Below are 22,879 nucleotides of genomic sequence, written 5' to 3'. Positions count from 1 at the left end.
AGAATCTAGCCAGTCTGAATAGATAGTTTTGGTACAGTATATACATACACAAATATGTATGGATATATGTGTAAGTGTATATATCTATACATATACATATCTGTACACATACAACCACCAGTTATAAGGCATTTTATGTCTCCTGTATAAATCACTTAATTCTTAATTCTTCCTTCCAGATTCTACCAAGGAAAGGCATGAAATATGTCCCTCTTCTCTTCTGCTGCTCTTACTTACTTTGAAGAATTTTAAATAGTAACATTGCTAAGAATAATTATATATCCAGGACTTTCCAAGCCCTTCTTTGATGTGATTTATGATGCAACATTTGGTTATTAAAACATCAAGCAACATAAGCTATACTAATAATTTCTCTGGAAGGAGGAAATGTAGAGTGATGAAAAGCTGCAACCAAACCAAAGGAATCTGGAGAAAGAAAAGAAGAGCTTTGTCACAATCACATTAAAGAGCAGCAAAACAAATGCACCCGGGGAGTCTGAAAACCATTGTATAAAAGCAACAGCCCTCCTCTGTAGCTTCTTCTCAGATGTACACTGTCGCTAAAATGTGGAGATTCCCTTTAGCCATCATGGACTGATAAATAATGATAAACTATCCTCCCAAAATTTGTCGTCCACTTATAAGAATTGTTTATGAAAGTTTTGGTCTTTTTTGTAACTACTAAATCAACCAAGGACTCTTCTGGGGAAAAATGAACAGGATCCAATTTGTTTCAGCAAACTCATAGTTTTATAGCTACATAGTAGGAGAAGGCATCTGATTGCTAGCCAACTTTTCAGAGCCCACTATCTTCCTGATACTGTCCCATTGGTTGTGACATGGGAATGGATTGTGAGACTGGCAAAAGAAAGTAGCTGGACTACGATTCTTTCTACGTATCTGCGTGGCAGCTGTCGTGTGAGTCTGCATGGAGGAAAAGTGATAACGCTCTGTGCAACCAGCATGAATTCCACAAGCAATATAGAAGGTTCTGTCTACCTTTGGGAAAAGGTGCTGATTGGAGCTGTTCTCACAGTCCTCATTGTTGTGACTGTGTGTGGCAATGTGATGGTATGCCTGGCTGTCTATTTCAATCGACGGCTTCGCAGCCTAACTAATTGCTTCATTGTCTCTTTGGCCTTTACAGACCTGCTACTAGGCCTACTGGTATTACCCTTTTCAGCCATTTATGAGATCTCCTCCCATAAATGGCTCCTGAACACTACTTTCTGCAATGTCTACATTAGCTTGGATGTCATGCTGTGCACTGCTTCCATTCTCAATCTCTTCATGATTAGCCTTGATCGCTATTATGCTATTACAGCACCCCTCCGCTACAACACTGTGGTCACTCGTCTACGAGTAGTTGTAGCTATGATCCTTATCTGGGTAGTGTCCCTTATGGTTTCTTTCCTACCAATCCATTTGGGATGGAACACCAATGACACAACTATCCAGAACCAGATCCTAACTAATGGGAAGCAAGAGTGCAAACTGGAAGTCAATGCGATGTATGTTCTGGTGGATGGCTTGCTTACCTTCTACCTCCCCTTAATTATCATGTGCATCACATACTACAGGATATTTAAAATAGCCAGGGAACAAGCTAAGAGGATCAACCACAGCACTTGTTGCAAGACGGTCAGAAATACATTGCCCACAGTGAAAGAACACAAAGCCACTGTGACCCTTGCAGCTGTGATGGGAGCATTCATTATATGCTGGTTTCCCTATTTTACTGTGTTCACATACAGAGGTGTGAAGGGTGCAGTATGTGACCCACTGCTGACCATTGTCATGTGGCTGGGCTACGCCAACTCAGCTCTGAATCCCATCTTATATGCTGCGCTGAATAGGGACTTCCGGACAGCTTATCAGAGATTGCTCAAATGTCGACGGATAGGACCAGATGTCAGAGACACTTCTCTATCACATGAGATGAGAGACAAGACCTGCAATCAGATGGCAAATCTATATGAAAATAAGCATCTAGAGACACACACAATGAATGGGAAGGTGAAGCCTCTAATCGAAGAGACTATAGAAAGGTAAAATTCTCTGAAAGGCTCAACTGTTATTGGTTGCTTTGGAGACAGAAGAGGTGCTGAAAATTTCTGCATCCTGTTTAATGGCACTCAGATCAGAAAGGATCATCACCTTTTGGCAGCCTTGGGAAAGCAATGTGACCTGTTAACTCCAATTCTGGTCAGTCTAATTAAGATCTGTCGTGGGGTAGTTTTAAATTGCCATTAAGTTTTAAATGGACACTGAGGATTGTGAGAATGAATTATAAAACATGAAAAATGAATTGAAGCTAGCACAAAGGTTTTTAAATGATAGGGAAAAGAGAAGGAAGACAAGTTATATTTTAGTGCAATGATATTTGAAATTCTGCCATCTTTGGTTGTCAATGAATTACAGATCCCCACCAGATATGTAAACTCTCTTAAAAGCAGTAAAGTGTAAATTTTCATCATGTCATCCATTCCAACATTCTTTTTTAATTTGTTGTATTCCATTAAATCTTTGCTGTCTCTTGGTGACTCTATGCATAAAAAGTCTCCACGTCATACAAGTATTGCAGTGCATTTCTGTGGCTTCCAATCTATCCATCTAATGCACTCTTTTTTTTCCTTCCATCTACCTTGTCCAGCATTATCATATTTTCCACGGATGCATCAGTCCTCATGATGTGTTGAAATTACAATAATTTTTTTTCATGATCTAGTGAGCATTCTGGCTTGATTTCCTCTACTCTCAAATTATTGATTCTCTTGGCTGTCCACAGTATGTGGAGCACCCTTCTCCAGCATCACAGCTTAAAGGAGTCAGCCTTCTTCCTCTTGCACAGAGTCCATCCCTCGCATCTGTACATCATAACAGGGAATGCCATTGAGTTGACTATTCTAACTTCTGTCTTGATGGAAATGTCTCAGTCTTTCATGAGGTTATCTAGCCTCCCCTCCCCCAGTGCCTTTTTGCCTAGTTGTTATTCTCTGAATCTCTTTTGCACATCTTTATTGATTCTGGAGCCTCAAAAATTGTAATTATCAACTACTTCTATTGTCTCCTTTTTTAACTTAAATTGTTCCAGTTTTCCAGTTAACATACTTTGTTTTCTTAATGTTCAAGGAAAGCCCTGCCTTTTCACTCTCCTGTTTTATTTTTAGAATGACTGCTCTTAAGTCTTCTTCAGTTTCTCCAACCAAGGTAGTGATGTCTGCCTATCTCAGGTTTTTGACATTCCTTCCACTGATTTTGACACCAGTCTCTTCCAGAGCTGTAGCCCATATGATATATTCAGTGTAGAGGTTAAAAAAGGTATGGCAATAGAATGCAGTTCTGTCTGACTCCTTTTCCAGTGGTAAACCATTCAATGTTATCAAATTCTGTTCTTACTGTGGCTTCTTGCTTGTTGTAAAGATTTCTGATAAAAAAAAAAAGATGTTATGGTATATCCATTGCTTTGAGGAACTTCCAAAGTCTTGAATAACACTATCAAAAGTTTTGGATAGTCTATAAAAAGAAGTAGGGATTTTTTTAATATTCTCTTGCTCTTTCCCTTATGCACCTAAATTAGCTGGATGGTCTTATGTTCCCTTGCTTTTTCTGAAGCCAGCTTGTTCAATATGTCGATGAAGATTCTCAATCATCCAGGTGGAATTGTCTGTAGATTGAGTCATGGCAACTGGATGATTAAAAATATCCCTACTTCTGTTTTATAGACTATCCAAAACGTTTGATAGTGTTATTCAAGACTTTGGAAGTCTCTCAAAACAATGGATATACCATAACATCTGATTTTTTTAAATCAGAAATCTTTAAAATAAGCAGGAAGCCACAGTGAGAATGGAATTTGATAACATTGAATGGTTTACCACTGGAAAAGGAGTCAGACAGAACTGCATTCTATTGCCATACATTTTCAATTTTCAGTACCTTCATTTGAGGTAATTTGGTTTACCATTTGGTTTATCTTCATCTAAAAGAAAAAGGACACTCATTTGAGGACAATAATGTTCACATTTTGGACAGAGAAGATAAGTGGTTTGAGAGAGGGGTTAAGGAATCCATACATGCCAAAGTGGAAAATCCTTCCCTCAATAGAGGTGGAGGCCTCAGACACAACTTGTCCCCCATTTTTCATGCTGCTCTTTCATTAGTCCCCAGGAAGATTAAGACCACTTCACAAGTTCACCAGGAAGGCCACACTTAATGATCCACTTGGGGATGAGCGAGGGATTTAGAAGTAAGACATCCCAAAGACAATCCACACCTCCATGGCACAATTAACAAGCCATTCAGGTGTAGGGACAATGCAGCCACCCTGGAAGACATATATGGGGTCCCCTTATCAACCTTTGCCCAGACTGAAGAAGCTGCTTGGACAAGCAGCGAAAAGTTTCAACCAAAAAGAAAGAAATCCAGTTGCCATGACAGCCTACAGACCAGCTTGTCCAAATGCTGTTTCTCTCTCCTTATAGGGATCTAATCTTTTCCACAGAATTTTCAACCATATCCTGTTGGCATTAGGGCTATTCTTCTGTAATTAGAACATCCCTTTAAATCTCTCTCTTTAGGAATTGGGATATAGATAGATCTTTTCCAGTTTTGGGGCCATGCTGTTTTTTTCCACAATTGTTGGCTGAGAGCTGTCACGAACTTTATGGTTTCCAGGCCAGCCTCCTTCAATTGCTCCACACTGGGCTTTCCTATTTGCCAGTTGTTTTATAGCCCATCTGACGTCCTCCTCACCATTGGTTTCTTGTTTTCTTCTCTTTCAAATCTGAGTTGGTTTTTCAATGAATTCCATCCATCTTTTTTTCACATTATGTTCTGTCCTTAATTCCTTTTCATACTTGTTCCTTATGTTATTGATACAAGGTTGGGACATTCTCGTGCTTTCTCTGATTTCCTGTAGTGGGAAGATGGATGCAGTGGGAAGGAGGAATAACCTTGAGGCACAGGAGGAAGAACTGCAACCAAGACAACAGTCAGATAAAAGAAATCTGGTCTACCTTGGAGGGCTGACACTTCCTTAGATAGATCCCTTGCTCTTCCAATTCTGTTATTTTCTTCTATTTATCTACACTCTGAGTTCAGATATACCTTGCGGCTGTCATTGGAAGTTTGCATTACTGTACATTTTTCAGTTTTCCCAAGATCTCCTCTGGCTCTTGCCAGTCCTTTCCTTAGCTATTTCTATGGTCTTGTTTGGTAGCCAGTGTGTTCTTCGTTTCCTTTCTGGCTCTTGTGGGCTTTCCAGCTTCCTCTTTTACAATCATTCTAACATCTTTGCACAATTCCTCAGGCTTAAGGTACAGAAGATCCAGGTCTTTGAATGTGTTTCTAACCTCAGTCTTATATTCTTCTGAAATGAATTCTAGGTTATATTTCAGTGGGATTGGAGCCTTTCTACTCTTTTTCAGTCTGATGCATATTTCTGTGATTACTAGCTGTTCTGAACTACAGTCAATACACAGCACTGTTTTTCAATTCAGCATAGAGTTCTTCTACCTCTTGCTATATAAGACATAATCTATTTGATTACGGTGTTGTCCATTTGGGAACATCCAGGTGTAGAGCCATCTTCTGTATTGCTGAAATAATGGGTTAATGACAAACACAGTAGTATATCATCTATTGTCCTGCATCATTAAAGGTTCCTAGTCCAAATTTTCTGACCATTTTCAATACAAGTTCCTCTCCAACTTTAGCAACAAAGTTGCCAATAATTATTAAAACATCCTTCTTGGTGTTTGATCTATAACTTGTAATCTTCCATTGAATTCATCAACTAATTCTTCAACTTCTGTCATTGGTGCATACGGCTGTATAACCATGAAACGGAGTGGCTGTCCTTGACTTGGTTGTAAGCCACTATGCATGCAGCGATATGTTTTGAGATAACAATTATTACTCCACTTTTTTTTGTGAGGTTAGTTTCCAGAATAGAAAAAATTGAATTTATCTGATTGGAAATGTCCCATTCCTGTACATTTTAGTTCACTTACTCCTAGAATTTCTGTCCTGGTCCATATCATTTCAGATTTAAGAATATCCAGCTTTCCTTGGTTCCTACTGAAAATGTTTCATGTTATGATCCTGTTTTCAACAAGCTCCAAGCTTTTCTTTCAGTTTATGTTCCATCACCAATCGAACTTCCCAAAGGCATGTCATATTGCCTAAATCTAATTGATAAATCTCTTAACTCTTCCCCAGTATCTAAAGAGTTACCTCCAGACCTGGGGTCTCATCTTTCAGCAACATGACATTATTTCTTACTGAGTGCAGGAATTCAAATTAAAGCATTCCAACAAATAGCTATCCAGCCCCTCCAGGAATACATCCATTGCAGAGAATCCCACCACTGATGGGTGACTGGTTCCCCTATTGAACCACTCTTTCCATTAGGAGGTTTTCATAGCATTCAACCAGAATTTCCCTTCCTGTCCCTTAAATCCATGATTCCTTATCCTACACTTTTTGATAATAGATAAAGGGCCTTGGCCTCCTTTTGTATGTAAAAAAAAATGCTATTATATCCTCTGTGAGTATTCTTACTCTGAGCCTTAACCATTCCCAGTTTCCTCAATCTCCCATCATGGTCCTCTGACATTCCTTGTGGCCACCCTGAATCTGTTCTAGTTTGCCTGTATCCTCCTTACAGTATGGTGCCCAGACTATTCTGCCCAATGCAGAAAAAAGTGAAACAATTGTTTCCCAGATTTTATATCTTTTGATGCAACTTAAAATTGCTTTTGCCTTTTTTTGCAACTGCATCACACTGCTGACTCTTCCTAGGTTTCTAGTTAGCTACTGTTTCAAAATCAGTTGTTGCTAAGCCAGGCCTTTTGCTTCCTAAGTGAAAAAAATTGCACATCTCTCTTAAAATTCATTCTGTTGTTTTCAGTCTATTTTCCTGACATATCCAAAACCATTTGCTCAGTTACAAAAAGAGAGAGAATCTCCTAGAGTAATTAATTAAAAAGAGCAAGTGAAGCATTTCAATACTTAGTCCCCTAATTGCATAAGGATCTAAGAACAAAATAAGCAATTCTGCTTATCTTGATTCTAGAGATTGCATTTCTAAAGGTCCAGAAAAGAAGGAAGGGGTGTGTTGCTTCCCATAAGCATTTAGGAATTTCACATCCTCCCAAAAGATGTAACCTGATCTCAGCGCTATAACTTCACTTGTAGAAATATTTCTCACTTGGCAGTTAGCACTTATTTTGCTATCAGGATTTCAGGAAATGTCAAGAAAAAGTGGATTCTGCTGCTTGATCTTAAATAGAGAGGCCAAAAAAATACTTTTCATCTTCTGCAGAGGTGTTTGGATGCGAACTGTCAGAATGGGTGCATGCTTCACTCCATGATGATAATCAATCCTGAAAAACATTCATTTGCAGCACAGAACTTGGCTGTGTGGGGGGTGGTTGCTTTGCTTAGGAATTAAAGCCAATTATATGCTTTTATTGTTTTTATCTAAAAGAAGCTGTGAGAAGGGGAAACCTGAAACATCATGGAAGGGAGATCTGCTTTCATGATGTAGCAAACTTTTGCTCCAGACACCCATGTTCAGGTAACTATAAAGCTGCCCGTTGTTCACAAAATGGTTCAACCATTCACCCCTGCAGTGAAGAAGGGGAATTACCTTGGGCGTATGAAAAACTTCACATGTCAAAGGCAAACCTTTTATCTATCTAGCTAACATGTTGTTGTATTTTTCTCTTGAAAATAATTCTCTCACAATCTGGACACAATACTGTTATCTTCCTTTCACAGATCCATTTTTACAAATAAAGAACTGAAGTGGTACTTATCCAAACAATGAGCAGCTGTGCTTTTATTATATAGATATAGAATGAACTCAAGCATAGTTATAACTGAGAGAAATGGGCAGTATGCTGTGTTCAGAGTGGCTCGTTTAGTGGAATAAAAATACATAATTATAAACAGTTGGTTGTAAGGAGAGCTAACTGGGTTCTTCTTGTGCCTATGCTATCTTGTAGGGGTTGAGGGTTACTCATGCATTTTAATTTGAAATATGGACCTGCACCAAAGATCCATCTGCACCCAGCCTAGAGCAGGAATCCTGTGCTTTTGGCTTCAAGAGTGGAGATTTCAGGAAGAGAAGCTTCTGTAATAGCTGTAGTCTCTCCCGTATGAAACCTTTCTTTGCTGTGCAATAAAGGCAAAGGAATTCCATGTCATCTGCCAGACCCCAAATCTTTGCAGATTTTTTGTTGTTGTTTATTCATTCAGTCACTTCCGACTCTTCGTGACTTCATGGACCAGCCCACGCCAGAGCTTCCTGTCGGTCATCAACACCCCCAGCTCCCCCAGGGATGAGTCTGTCACCTCTAGAATACCATCCATCCACCTTGCCCTTGCTCGGCCCCTCTTCCTTTTGCCCTCCACTCTCCCTAGCATCAGCATCTTCTCCAGGGGGTCCTGTCTTCTCATTATGTGGCCAAAGTATTTCAGTTTTGCCTTTAATATCATTCCCTCAAGTGAGCAGTCTGGCTTTATTTCCTGGAGGATGGACTGGTTTAATCTTCTTGCAGTCCAAGGCACTCTCAGAATTTTCCTCCAACACCACAGTTCCAAAGCATCTATCTTCCTTCTCTCAGCCTGCCTTATGGTCCAGCTCTCACAGCCATATGTTACTGCGGGGAACACCATTGCTTTAACTATGCGGACCTTTGTTGTCAGTGTGATGTCTCTGCTCTTAACTATTTTATCGAGATTTGTCATTGCTCTTCTCCCAAGGATTAAGCGTCTTCTGATTTCCTGACTGCAGTCAGCATCTGCAGTAATCTTTGCACCTAGAAATGCAAAGTCTTTCACTGCTTCTACATTTTCTCCCTCTATTTGCCAGTTATCAATCAAGCTGGTTGCCATAATCTTGGTTTTTTTGAGGTTTAGCTGCAAGCCAGCTTTTGCACTTTCTTCTTTCACCTTCATCATAAGGCTCCTCAGTTCCTCTTCGCTTTCAGCCATCAAAGTGATAATGTCCAGGGAAACAGCCAGTGCATACAGTATCGTGTCCAGTGCAGGAATGTGTTTACCATCACCGTCATTACCAGAACTTTACGGGAATGTAGATTCTGAATACCTTTGATAACAGTCCTTGCTATTGTTAAAGATTTAGATCTTAGATCTGCATTATTCTGGTTCATTTTTCAGAGCATCTTTGTTCAATAAAAACTTCCTAAGAGGCATACTGTTTATTAGCACTGATCACTTTAAATGCGAGGGAGAAAATTTTACCTGCATTTTTTTTTCCTAGAAGCCATTCAATTATACAACAGAGGATTTGCTTTAGGAATTATTTCAAAGAAGAAGAGAATTCTGGAGAAATTTTCATTGGAAGAATCAGGTGTTCCTGCATTTATGTAGCTGAGAGGTGTATGCCCTACTTTCACTGTACCATCATTTCTCCAGCAATCCTCTGTTTCCTCATTTCAGTTAAACCCTGAGGGAGGCTTCATGAGCAAGTCCAACTATCGAGCTTTTTCAGTGGCAGCCCTTCCGTCACCATTGGGGGAAAGCCTCTCCTCAAGAAATTACTGATTACTTTTTTCTAGCAATCCATAAATGGTTATTCTAGGATTTACATGAATAATATTGAGAATATCCATAGAGGTTTTTGAAGAAAAAGCAGTGGAAAGGGCAGATACTTGTTTATTCCAAAGGCATTTCATCTTACTCATATTTATTTTTCAGAAACAAAATGAGCTAGCTTGAAGTAAGATATGATAATCTGCATTTTTAAGCAGCAAACCGAGTCTGTACCTTTATTTAATTGTCAAATTTCATGTCCACCAATTTCACATCATTTTCATTGAATCATAGAGTTGGGGGTCACCTGGTTCAATTCCCTACCCAATGCAGGATCTGCTAAAGCATTTCAGAGACTATCCAACCTATTTTTGAAAACCTCCAGTGAAGGAAACATACCATTTTATGAGGCAGCTTTTTCCACTGGTTGCTATAATATTTAACTTGAATCTACTTCCCCACAGGTTCAACCCCTTGGTTCTGGTCATGCCTTCAACAGAGAGTACATCCACTCCCTCCTCTGTATGACAATCTTTTTGATATCTGAAATCTGCCTTTCCCTCAGTCTTCACTTCTCCAAACTGAACATACCCAGTTTCTCTAACCACTCCTCACAGGACTTGATTTCCAGTCCCCAAGACTTGCTGTAAGATACATATAATACCCTGCTTGGGGTGGGAGAAGTAATAGCTCATCTTGGGGGTGGCTAGCACCATAGATCCTTCCCACTGAATAAGAACATTGTCCCTTGGGTTTGGTATTTATCTTATTCTTATTTATTGATGTATTTATTGTAATTTATATTTTATTATTTTAATTCTGGTTTTATTGTAAACCACCCAGAGTCCCCCTTCTTGGGGGAGATGGGCGGTAATAGAAGTTTGAAAAATAAATAAATAAATATAAATATATATCTTGCAGATAGATGAGTGATGCTAGTAGACTGATATGATTATTATTATTATTATTATTATTATTATTATTATTATTATATACAATGTGAAATCACAGATGCCAGTTTTTTAGCTGCTGTTGGCCTTCATTTGCATCAATTCTTCCCAAGAACCTAGGATGTCATAATGTATCAGCGTAGTACATGTGCAGATCCTTTTGTAATTGACAGGTGGAAATTTTGTCAATGTGCAGATTTTCTAAGTGCCATCCAAGGTTTTTTGGTATGGCACCCAGTGTGCTGATCACCACTGGGACCACCATGGCCAATTTATGCCATAATCTTTCAACTTTGATTTTCAGATCTTGATACTTCGTGAAATTCTCCAATTCTTTGTTTTCTATTCTACTATCCCCTGGTATTGCCACATCAATTATCTACACTTTCTTTTCAACCACAGTTAAATCTGATGTGTTATGCATCAAGACCATCAGTTTGTATTCAGAAATACAATATTTTAAGCTGCACATTTGACTACTTTTTCAACTATATGTTCCCACCAATTTTTTATTACTGGCACATGATAATTTTTGCAGATGTTCCAGTGAATCATTTTGGCAACTGTGTCATGTTGTTGTTTATAATTGGTTTGTGCCATCTTCTTGCACAAGCTGAGCATATGTTCTACTGTTTCTTCTGCTTCTTTGCGCAATCCTCACTTCAAATCATTTGATGATTTTTCAGTTCTGGCCTTGATCTCATTAGTTTGAATAGCTTCCTCTTGGGCAACCAAAATCAAGCCTTCAGTTTCTTTTTTTTAATGTCCGAGTTGTAAGCCATTGCCAGGTTTTATCTTTATCCACTTTCCCCTTGATCTTTTGTAGAAATTGACCATATAATGCTTTTCCTTGCCAGCATTCTGTTTGTGTTTTTATTATGTTGTTGCTGTTGTTGTTGTTGTCATTTAAGCTAAGAGGGAGGAAGCTGAATCTTCTCATTGTCCATCTATTCTTAACCACTATAATGCAAATACTAACCCTTGTGGGGCTCCAAAATCTGCTCAGAAAAAGATAGCTGATGCATATCATTTGGAGGGCAAAAAGCCTCTGCCTTTCCGCTCACACAGGCTGCACTGTTAAGCCCGCTCCCCAACCAGTTTACATAATGTGGCAAGACCTGAGTGGGGTCTGTAGCTCAGATGTTCAAACTAACCCTGGAAGCAATCTTTAGATTGATGCTTTGGCCTGTCAGACATGAGGAGATATAAGCTCACTTTTCCTGCAGATGTAACTACATTACCCGTCTGCTCTGAGCTGTAATTCTGATTTTCCTCATTTGTTCATCTTGAGTCTGGAACTGAATGACATAGACCAGAGTTCATGGAAGCAAGTTTGTCATTGGGCAGCTGAGGTACAATAATAATAGCCTGAAGGTTATATGAGCAAATATATCCTAAAACTATTGTTATTCTATGTCACTGACAAATGTTCTCCCTTATTCTCCCCACCCCTACCCCTCTTTCTCCCATTCTTATTTTAATGTTTTCAGCTCTGGGTCTTTCCCTTAAACTGCAGACAGGCCAGTCCAGGCTAGGCCAGTAAGAGTGGTCACTGTGACATAACTCTGTCCTCTTCCAAAATCCACTGAAAACAGAAGGACACAGTTAGATTTTCTGCTGGGGAAATAGGGTCCCTCAGGTGAGTATCTGGGAAGTCACATCTTAGAATGCAGTAATCTTCCATTTTTTTTCCAGCTCCTTATATCTGACAGGTCATGCTGGTCTCTCTGTAATATATTTGTTAAGTACTATCTCTATATGAGCATTAGTATTATGACACTTGTTTTTCTTTATTAGGCTCAAAAGGAAAAAATATAAACGAAGTAAGTTAGCTACTTTGAAACATCAGCTTCAGGACATGCCAGATAAAGCTAGACCATAAACCTGAACTTTGCAAGACCAACAGATACAAGATCTGATATTATATAGAAATATACCATCCTAAATTTAATAACTCAAGACAATTTGATCAAATTGATTGCAAGCCCTCGGTCGAAAAGGAGTTAGGTCAACCATAGACAAAAGGCGTATATCAGCAATTCAGTGCTGCCAGTCAGGTATCCATCCATTCTTCTGTAGCAAAGATTCCCTTGGTTCCATCTGTGTGCAGACCATCTTTAGCTCTTGGTTGTTTATAGAATCTCTATGCTCAGGATGCACATATATTTTTGACAAGCAGTGAATATTGTATAGATTGTATTAATGCATGTCTTAATTTATAGAAGATGTTCTATGGGAAGGTGTGCTGAACCAGTTATACTTGAAGCCATAAAGCCTGAGAATGTGCATGAGTATAACATGTTTTAGACATCAGTGTAATCTGTTATTTCATCCTTATCAATTTTCCCAAACTCAACTTCTATCAAAGTCAAGGAGGACTCTGCCCATCTGAAGTTATGGAATAGGCCACAAACCTGTTTAACCGCATTTTCTCCTCTTCCCATGCTGAGTTCCTTTATTTTTTATTTCCAGAATGAATAATGTTCAAAAACTTGACCCAGACAAAGCCTATGAATTTTCAGTTCCCCTGTGACACACAATGAAAGAGCCTCTTTTGGGCTTCTAACCCTGATCACATGAAAAACACTGATAATATGAAAATAAGGTCAGATATTCTACATTAGAAAAGAAAATGCTTTATGACACAAACAGCAAAACTAGATAGAAGCTTCTTCCTCTGAATTGTTAAGGGGAGGAGGATATTTGCAAGACAGCATGAATGATTTGTAGACTTGGAATGCATCAGAACTTACCATTTCAAAATGTACTTTCCCTAATTAGAAATAAGGCAGTTTTGCAGAAGAGGGAGATCACTCTTTCTGATTTTTCCACTTAAGTATTCTTGCTGTTGCCTTCATAATATTTGGGAACAAGGTCTTTGGAATGCACAATTGTGGAATATGAATATCAATGATAGTGTTCTAAAATAGTGGAATAGAGTAGGATCTGCTGCCACTGAAGTGATTCATTAAATTTGGGGGAAGGGAAGGATTTCAAAAATCTTCTAAATGTCCCATCTTTCTTCTACCACATGTTAGATACATCTCATCCCCCAAAAAGGAACTCAGAAATCCAGGCTAACAAATGTTGGAAATCAGGAGTTGGGAAAGAGCAAATAATAATAAATAATTGGCTGCTTGACAAGGAAGTACTTTTCCCCAAATTTCCTATTCTTTTTCTGTGGAATGAGAGATACTGAAGAGATATCACAACGTCACATTGTCAAGGATAACTTTTATTACTTTCTTTACTGTATTCAGGATGCTACAGAACAGGAGGGCATGTAACTGAGTGGCAAATCTGCTTTGTCCTTTTGGTATTCTCCCCATCCCTTTTTTGGAAAGAGCAGTTCTGCACATCTGCGGCATTGCTAGTGAGAAGAAAACTGCTCTCTGACATGTCTAGTTGAGCACCTGATTCCCACTGCTTTCACAGCTGTTTTTTGCACAAGCATCAGTGCTCTTCTTTATTCCTTTCACCAACTCCTGTGGTCTTGCTAGGCTGTTTAAAAGCCATCCCAGAGGGCCTGTGGTTCACTAGATGTTTTTTAGAATATCTCATCATTTGCAACACTTTGGGGCAAACCCCCTTCCGCTAACCAAGAATACAGGTGGCATTCAATCTCTGCAAAGGATCCCAATAATGCAGGCTCAGAATTGCCTCTGGATCTAATCCATAATAATGGTGGAGCCTGAGTCACACCTGGAAATTCAGTTATTCAGAATTTAATCAAGATATTATTTGCTGGGAACCTGGAAAACATGGGCAGGGTTTAACAAAATAAGGTCAGAATCACCTCTGCATACCGTCCCATGACCCTCTTCTGCTGATAACATGCTCTTTCTGTTCTGCCTCAGTTTTATTGACAGTGTCACAGGGATTAAAAAGCAGAGGTCACCTTGCTGCTAAAAGACAGATACAATTGTTGTGCTGGCTCCACACAAGGCAGTTATAGCCTTGTACAAGATCTCATGCAAACAGAATCCCTGCCATTGTAGGGAAGGGAGACTTAAGACTGCACCGCTATCAGCAGCTGTTTTTGAGTGTTTTACTCTCTGGCAGCCCTTGGAACAAACTAGCAGAAGTAATAAATCATATGCCAAATTTTCAGCCTTGAAAGTCCAATTTTTGTGCAAGTGGTTCTTGGCCCCAGCATATCAATGTCACAATCAGTAGCGACCTTTTGACCACATGCATTACAGAGATGTAGAAGCAACAGGATAACAGTAACACCTGAGTGATACCTTTTGAATAAAAATAAGCACCACCATGGGCAAAAGTGGAACTTTTGAACATGACCAACCTGCTTGACAAGCCTGTAACCCTCATTCCTGAGGCCAGCTTAGGTCTGTTCCCCAGATCATTACCTTTCTTTTGGGAATGCTCTTCATGTTTCAAAAAGGCTGGACAAGAGTTTCTCAAGAGTCTAGTTTACATCCAGCTCCAGATGGCCCTCTGCTTTGACTTTGATTCATGTCGTTTGCCTTGAAGAGAAAGAGCATTGACACATTCTGCTTCACATCAGGGAGGTCCCTTCAATAGCCTAAGGAACATTCAGTGCTCAAACTTACAACAATGTACAATTTAATCTTACATGAAAAAGCAGCTGACTGAAGCTAACACTGAATCTAAAGTGATGGCTGCAGTTTGACTGTTTTGTTGCTGTATCAGTTTCAACATTAGCTAGTATTTCCCTGTATTACATATGATATTATTCCATAATATATGTCTGTTTGTAGAGATAGAGATATATTTATGTGAACATATATTAAAGACACCATATCTGCTGTCAAAAGACAGGGACTTACCACAAAAGGCTCACCAGAAGAAGGCTCGGATGTAAAGTCCTATAGTAAATCAGCCTGTCTTAAATTGGTTTTAGCAGAGAAGGGCTTCTCATTCTGAAGATGGAAAGAGCTCTGTCATCAGCATCATCGTTCAGGATTAATGGGTCATATTGACTGTTTAATAAAAGCAAAGATAGGCTGTCAGGGCTTACTAGCATATTTCCCAAAGGAGCTGCAGGGAAAAGGGAAGAGGGGTCTGAAATTAAACCATTGCCATTAAAACCAGCACTGCTTCAAAACAATAAATTGAAACATTAAAATGAAGTTTATTTTAAGCACAGAAAAACAAAATAGGTGATAGGCAAATTTAAAATCTGCCTAGGCCTAGAGTAGTTACCATCATCTCATTCAGTTCTTTTCTGAAAGAAGACAGTGAGGGGCCAGGTGAGCATCTTTTGGGAGAAACCTCCATAAGTGGAGCATGGTTATTGAGACAAACCTACTCCTGGCTGTGAGCCAAACCTACCAGTGGAAGTACAAGCAGGGTTTCTCTAACTAATCTCAGTGTATCTGTTGGAGACAACTGGAGGAGAGGCATCACAAAATTATGAGGCAGCAAGACTCATGGTAAACCATGTCAATGTGAATCATCTCAGCTGTGCAGTTTCTAAAATGTAATCTGTGCAAATCATGGCAGCTACAGTATATGCACAGGTACCTTATAAAGATGTTAAATTCACATGGCGCTTCTGCATGAGTATTTCTTAGCAAAAATATAGAAGCAGGCATGCTTGTGTGCTTCTGAAACATTCAGAGGAGAGTTGTTGTTGTTGTTTATTCGTTCAGTCGCTTCCGAATCTTTGTGACTTCATGGACCAGCCCACGCCAGAGCTTCCTGTCCATCATCAACACCCCCAGCTCCCCCAGGGATGAGTCCATCACCTCTAGAATATCATCCATCCACCTTGCCCTTGCTCGGCCCCTCTTCCTTTTGCCCTCCACTCTCCCTAGCATCAGCATCTTCTCCAGGATGTCCTGTCTTCTCATTATGTGGCCAAAGTATTTCAGTTTTGCCTTTAATATCATTCCCTCAAGTGAGCAGTCTGGCTTTATTTCATGGAGGATGGACTGGTTTGATCTTCTTGCAGTCCAAGGCACTCTCAGAATTTTCCTCCCAACACCACAGTTCCAAAGCATCTATCTTCCTTCTCTCAGCCTGCCTTATGGTCCAGCTCTCGCAGCCATATGTTACTACGGGGAACACCATTGCTTTGACTATGCAGACCTTTGTTGTCAGTGTGATGTTTCTGCTCTTAACTATTTTATCGAGATTGGTCATTGCTCTTCTCCCAAGGATTAAGCGTCTTCTGATTTCCTGACTGCAGTCAGCATCTGCAGTAATCTTCGCACCTAGAAATACAAAGTCTTTCACTGCTTCGACATTTTCTCCCTCTATTTGCCAGTTATCAATCAAGCTGGTTGCCATAATCTTGGTTTTTTTGAGGTTTAGCTGCAAGCCAGCTTTTGCACTTTCTTCTTTCACCTTCATCATAAGGCTCCTCAGTTCCTCTTTGCTTTCAGCCATCAAAGTGGTATCATCTGCATATCTAAGATCGTTAATGTTTCTTCCAGCGATTTTAACTCCAGCCTTGGATTCCTCAAGCCCAGCATGTCGCATGATGTGTTCTACATACAAGTTGAATAGGTAGGGTGAGAGTATACAGCCCTGCCGTACTCCTTTCCCAATCTTAAACCAGTCAGAGGAGAGTACAGACTAGTATAAACTTGTCCAATATATATTATATGTTGTGTTCTACCCAAAAAGAGAACCTTAACTAAAACTCAACTGAAGACACTTATTTGTGATTCATTTTGATGAAAAGCTCTCCTTGTTCTGTAGTTTCTGAGATTTTTCAAGGCATAAAAGTGAAACTCACTGCAAAAGGCAAAAGGAGAAGAAGAAAAAGAATAGCGTGCCAGAGATCACCTCCTGAAAAGTATCTCTTGTTGCTTTTAAGCAAAAGAACAATTTTGCCTTTAATGATCTCCTTAAAAGCCGGGTCCAAAGGAAGAAAAGTATTTTGTGAGAACATGAAATTTCAATGCAATGAGGCTTAATCAAGATTCAGAGAATCTGCAAACAACAAACCTGCTAATATGTGGCTTAGCTGTAGATTGAAGTGTTTCATTAGACTTGCCAAATTGTGTGTGGATTTATAGTTGTTTCCTCTTACTTATGTCTCTAAGCAGGCCTAGCAGAAAACCCACTTTTTAAATTTATTTTTTATTTATTAAATTTTGCCACAGCCCATCTCCCCCCAAAAGGGGACTCTGGGCAGTTTACAACAAAGATAAAAGCATTAAAATACCATAAATAAATATAAATTCAAATATAGTATTGAACATTACTTGCTAAGTATGAAGCTTTTGCAAATAACCCATCATTAAAAATGGATAATGGTCATCAGTTTCTGCTTCTCCTGTGCATTCTGAGTAGTTCCCTGAGGCAGAGATGAAATCTGTTTATATTTCTTTCTTTTTTTAATGGGCCATCCATAGCAAAGAGTACTTTCAATAGCTGAATTTTTACTTTTCCACTGTTTTTTTTTTTCTTATTGTTTCATTTCCTCTATGATTGAGCCTCAGTTTTTAGGTTTGCTACAAACACGCCTGGTGCAAAGCATCTGTGGAGCAGTTACATTTTTTCATAAGTTATTCCTCTTTCTTACACAAGGTTTTCATTACTAACTCTGAAGCTGTTTGTTGAGGGACACCACTACTCAACACTCCTGGCCCCATAGATTGAGATATGTGAAACTGACAGCCTAGAGGGAACTGATTGCCCATTCTCTATAACTCTGATTAGAAAGTTCTGTAAATCCTGCTTCACCTGGGAATGTTTGCAAGTGAGATTATTAAATTATGACTAACCTTTTCCTTATTTAATAGAATATTTAATAAGTGATATCTGAAAACAACTCAGGCCACCTCATAGCATAGAGCAACTTATATCAAACAGAGGACCATTCATTCATTCATTCATTACATTTATATAGCCTTTAGCAGCATAGCAGAGGCTGCCCTCCAAAAGAGTGAGGTGACATCAAAAAGATAGAAAGTGACAGGCACAGGACAAAGAAATACATGCTGGCATTCCTTCTTTTAATCCATTTGTTAATTAAATCAATTGGTGAGTGCCAGTCCCCAGACAACCCAAAATTATATTGAGGCATATCCTCTGAAGTCACAATTGATACCTTTATTTAAAATCTATTTTTAGAATGATATTTAAGTCTACTTCTTTTGCTTCAGCTGTCAGACCAGAGTGATATGGATGTTACATTAAACCATGCCCTCTTGTATGAGGTTTTGCATGATTTCTAAGAGGAGGGAGCGGAAATTCCTGTTTCTTACACAGTGTATATCCTGTGTGGTGTTTTGACTTAAAATATTTTTATTTAAAAATATTTAAATAAATAACTGTGTTGGTTGTAATGATGATGATAACAACAACATCCTCTCATAAACACAGAATCTGGGAGGATATCAGGGGTCACAATATCAGGCGGCCACGTACAGCCCCAGGCCATGGGTTGCATATGTATAGGATAGAGTATATAGAATAGAACAGAACAGAACAGAACACTTTATTGGCCAAGTATGATTAGACATACAAGGAATTTGACTTCAGTGGAAGAGCTCTCAATATATTTACATAACATCAAAAATAAACGATAGTAAAGTAATAATGTTATTTACTAAAACCGTACAATCAAGAAAGAAAAAAAAATTGAAGGAAATAACACTACAGCTATCAACCAACACACACTCATATTTAAAAGGAGAATTTATGGACAGCATACTGCATCTATTGTCCAACATACGTTCACATCCAACAGAGCGTTACCGGTCACATCCCAGCAGCCATGTCTTACCATACATTGTCAATCATTATATCAGGCTACATTAATTAGGAGTTCAACAGAGCAATGGCACGAGGAAAAAAACTGCTTCAATGTCTAGATGCTTTGACATACAGTACTCTGTAGCGCCATCCTGATGGTAGAAGTTGAAACCATTTATGTCCAGGATGCAAAGGGTCTGCAGATATCTTCTCCGCCCTCCTTTTGACCCTTGCAATATACAGGTCTTCTATAGAAGGCAGGCGGATTGCAATAATTCTTTCTGCAGACTTAACTATCCGTTGAAGTCTATATTTGTCTATATTTGTCCTGCTTGGTCGCGGAACCAAACCAGACAGTTATAGAAGAACGGATAACAGATTCAATAATTCCTCTGTAGGACTGTACCAGAAGCTCCTGAGATAGATTAGACTTCCTAAGTTGACGCAGGAAGAACATCCTTTGTTGTGTCTTTTTGATGATAGTTCTGATGTTAAGCGTGGAACCCCTCCCTCCATGCACACCGACATTCAACTAATCTTTTTTTCTTGCTGAGCAAAAAATTTCAACTTAGCTTTTACACAGTTGACATAGCTTACAGGGTCCTGAAGAAAGAATGGGTGAATTCCATTTAGGATATAACCTAAAAAAAGAACCAATCTGAAAAGGCCTGTTGGCCCTGCTTTCACCCTAATAGAAGTACAGTGTATTTTCATATATCACCCATAATGCAAGGAGTGCATACAGTATAAATGTTCCCTGCATATCATCTGTATAGAGCAGCATTTGCTGACTCTCAAGACTTGTTTGTATTCTTTTAAAGGGTAAAAGGTAAAGGTTTCCCTTGACGTAAAGTCCAGTTGTGTCCGACTCTAGGGGGCGGTGCTCATCTCCGTTTCTAAGCCGTTAGAGCCGGCGTTGTCCGTAGACACTTCCGGGTCATGTGGCCAGCATGACGACTCGGAACGCCGTTACCTTCCCGCCGAAGTGGTACCTATTGATCTACTCACATTTGCATGTTTTCGAACTGCTAGGTGAGCAGGAGCTGGGACGAGCAACGGGAGCTCACCCCGCCGCGCGGTTTCGAACCGCCGACCTTCCGATCGGCAGCTCAGCGGTTTAACCCGCAGCGCCACCGCGTCCCTCTTTTAAAACACAAGGCTAAATAGTATAGACCCTATACTCAAATTTGCCTTTGCAGTAAGTAGTTCACTTCTGTATGTTTCTTTTCATGGGTGGTTTTCTATCCCATGCATAAGCCAGGATTAAAAGAGTATTTCTGGGTATGAATGCCTATATGGGAAAAATTAATAACTGGACCTTCATGTGGGACCAACCAGTATATATAAAGTGTAGGAATGATAAAACGAGACTGAAGTAGCAAAGAGGTGCTAAATTATAGTTCAGAGTGCCTGCATTATACCTCTTATTAATACACATATGACCTAGAAAAAGACTCTGAAAAATGAGACAATTAAAACAAAACCTGAAAAATTATTGAAAATTATCTTCCAGTCATACATCTGTGTTTGGGTTTGTTTTTCAGCTCTAGGAATCAGAATCTACCATGTGATACCTCATCTTCTACTATCCTGCACTTCTGTCAAAGTCTTTGGTTGGCCAAAGTTCTACCTAAGAGGGAGATGTGGATCCCAATGTTTGAGGAGTCAATAGCAAGTGGATAGAACACACAGCAGCCTTCTGCACCCTGTACAGTTATCTATTGTGTCTTCTCTTAAAAGCCAGCATGTTTTTCTATGGCATTGAAGATGAACCAAAGATGAATTGGAAGTTCTTGCGTTTCACTGTTGAATGAGGTTTGTTGTAAAACAGTTGACTCTGCTATGTAATGTGTGCTGTTTCGCACATGTAGAAGAAAGTGGAGATGGCTTTCTGAATGTCCAAACTCTGTAGAAAAAAACTTTCATCTACTTCCTATCAATTCATTAAGATTATTTCTATCCAAAAAAGCAGAAGAATTGCATGAGCGCAGGGAAGAAATACTGGCTTCACTGGAGTCTGCAGAATTTTCTCTCTCCGATGTAAGGGTTCTAAAATAATCCTGGGGCTCTGTTCTCTGACAGCCGTACTATCAGAGTCTTCTAGTATCAACATTCCTGATCATTCACTTTTAATACCATCAGCTGTTCAGACTCTCTTTCTCTTTGACCTAATCTACAAATGGCATATGGCATTCACTCACAATGTCTTGCATGTCCAATATAGTTCAAATAACAGATTTTGAAAACCAGGAATACAGGGAGGAAAGGAATAAGGCAGGAAAAGAAGGGTGGGTTTGGGTAAAGCAAAGAGGAAGAAGAACCATTGCTTGCATTGACATGTTCATGACAGTATAAGTTCTTCCTATTTACTTTCCTGACAGAAAACAATGTATATCCTGGAAATATTTCTTTCATTTAGACATGCTAGAATCACTTGCACATTGTAGAACATCAGGTAAAACACATTTAACTTAAAAAAAAATGAGAGTTTTGAATATTTGATAGACTCAGTTGTTTTTATGGACAAAATATTAGGTTTTGTGTATTTTAGTTAAAAACACTGAAACAGAAGCCAACTAGTAAAATACGTTTTTAAATGCTATTTCATATTGTCATTCTTTATATTTCATACCATGATAACTTATATCAAGAACAGAAAAGCCTTTCAAATGTTGTTCACGTGTACTATCAAAATCCATTGGGCTCCTCCTCCAGATAGCTTCAGATTAAAAACAAAATTATGACTGAAAGCTTTTAAAAAAGAGCAAAAGAGATGGTGGCAATGTAGAAAAAGATGCTATTGTTAAAGGGTGAAATGTTTTCTAAGAGAATGTCCTATTTGTCCGACCACAGAGTGCTTTGCTGATTCCAAATGCCCTGTCAGCAATAGAGCAGTAGTAAGAAGAAGCAGTGTTTGCTGTCTTTCCTGATTTTTTTATTTTTTCATATGCGTATGCTCTTAACATAGTAGTGGTCTAAAGGACCTGAAGGCTTTTAAACCCAGTGAATCCTCAGTTTCACTCAGTCTGCCATCTTTGGAGCCTTTCTAAGGTTCTGCACTAAAGTATAGTGAAGATTCAGAAGGGAAAGTCTGATGTCTCAGTTTAATCTCCAAGATTGGAGGTTCCCTTCCAAATTCAGAGAAGGGCCCTATGGCTCTAGGATGCTGCCCCAGGGACCTGTTTAATGACATCCTTCCAAGAAGATTTGTTAATAACTGTAAGGCCAGGACTACCAGACCTACCTTGCAACTTACAGGCTTACACCGGAGGAGCTGACTCCTAGGTAGGCTTCATCTCTTTGTAGTATTTAAAATTACTTGCCAACTCAACTTCCTTCCTGTCCATACAAATGCCTAGATTTAATTGGTATTCACCATGTTACTCTTAGGGTAAATACAATATATAGTGTTTATGGATTTCCAGGAGCCAGATTCATCCCTAACAATAGGAGCAATTTGACATTAGGACCAACCACCCAGGCTTCCCTTTAGGTTATGTAAAGGTTAGACAGTCACCTGTGGGTGATATTTATTCTTGCAGTGAGCAGATAGTTGGGCTGAAAGAATAAGAAATGACAACGAGTTTCCTTACATATTAAAAAATAATGCATGCTCCTTTATAAAAAGAAAAGTAATTGCGTGAGGAGGGAGGATTGAGAACAGTTGGAAGTCT

The 22,879-nt window shown here is 39.2% G+C and overlaps 1 protein-coding gene across 1 annotated transcript in view; it reads left to right on the top strand.

Annotated features, from left to right (window-relative positions):
* HRH2 (histamine receptor H2) overlaps positions 1 to 21,807 on the top strand; it is a 53,090-nt gene extending 31,283 nt beyond the window's left edge. The window contains exons 2-3 of the mRNA XM_063292119.1: positions 180 to 2,048; positions 20,756 to 21,807. Of these exons, the coding sequence (XP_063148189.1) occupies positions 964 to 2,048; positions 20,756 to 20,888 (1,218 nt within the window). The 5' untranslated portion in view covers positions 180 to 963 and the 3' untranslated portion in view covers positions 20,889 to 21,807. The remainder of the gene's footprint in view (positions 1 to 179; positions 2,049 to 20,755) is intronic.
* The last annotated feature ends 1,072 nt before the right edge of the window (positions 21,808 to 22,879 follow it).

Source organism: Candoia aspera, chromosome 2 (genome assembly GCF_035149785.1).
Source record: "Candoia aspera isolate rCanAsp1 chromosome 2, rCanAsp1.hap2, whole genome shotgun sequence".
In the NCBI taxonomy this organism is placed as follows: Eukaryota; Metazoa; Chordata; class Lepidosauria; order Squamata; family Boidae; genus Candoia; species Candoia aspera.
Note: the sequence above shows the minus strand (reverse complement) of the source record. Positions and strands in the feature narration are given on the sequence as shown.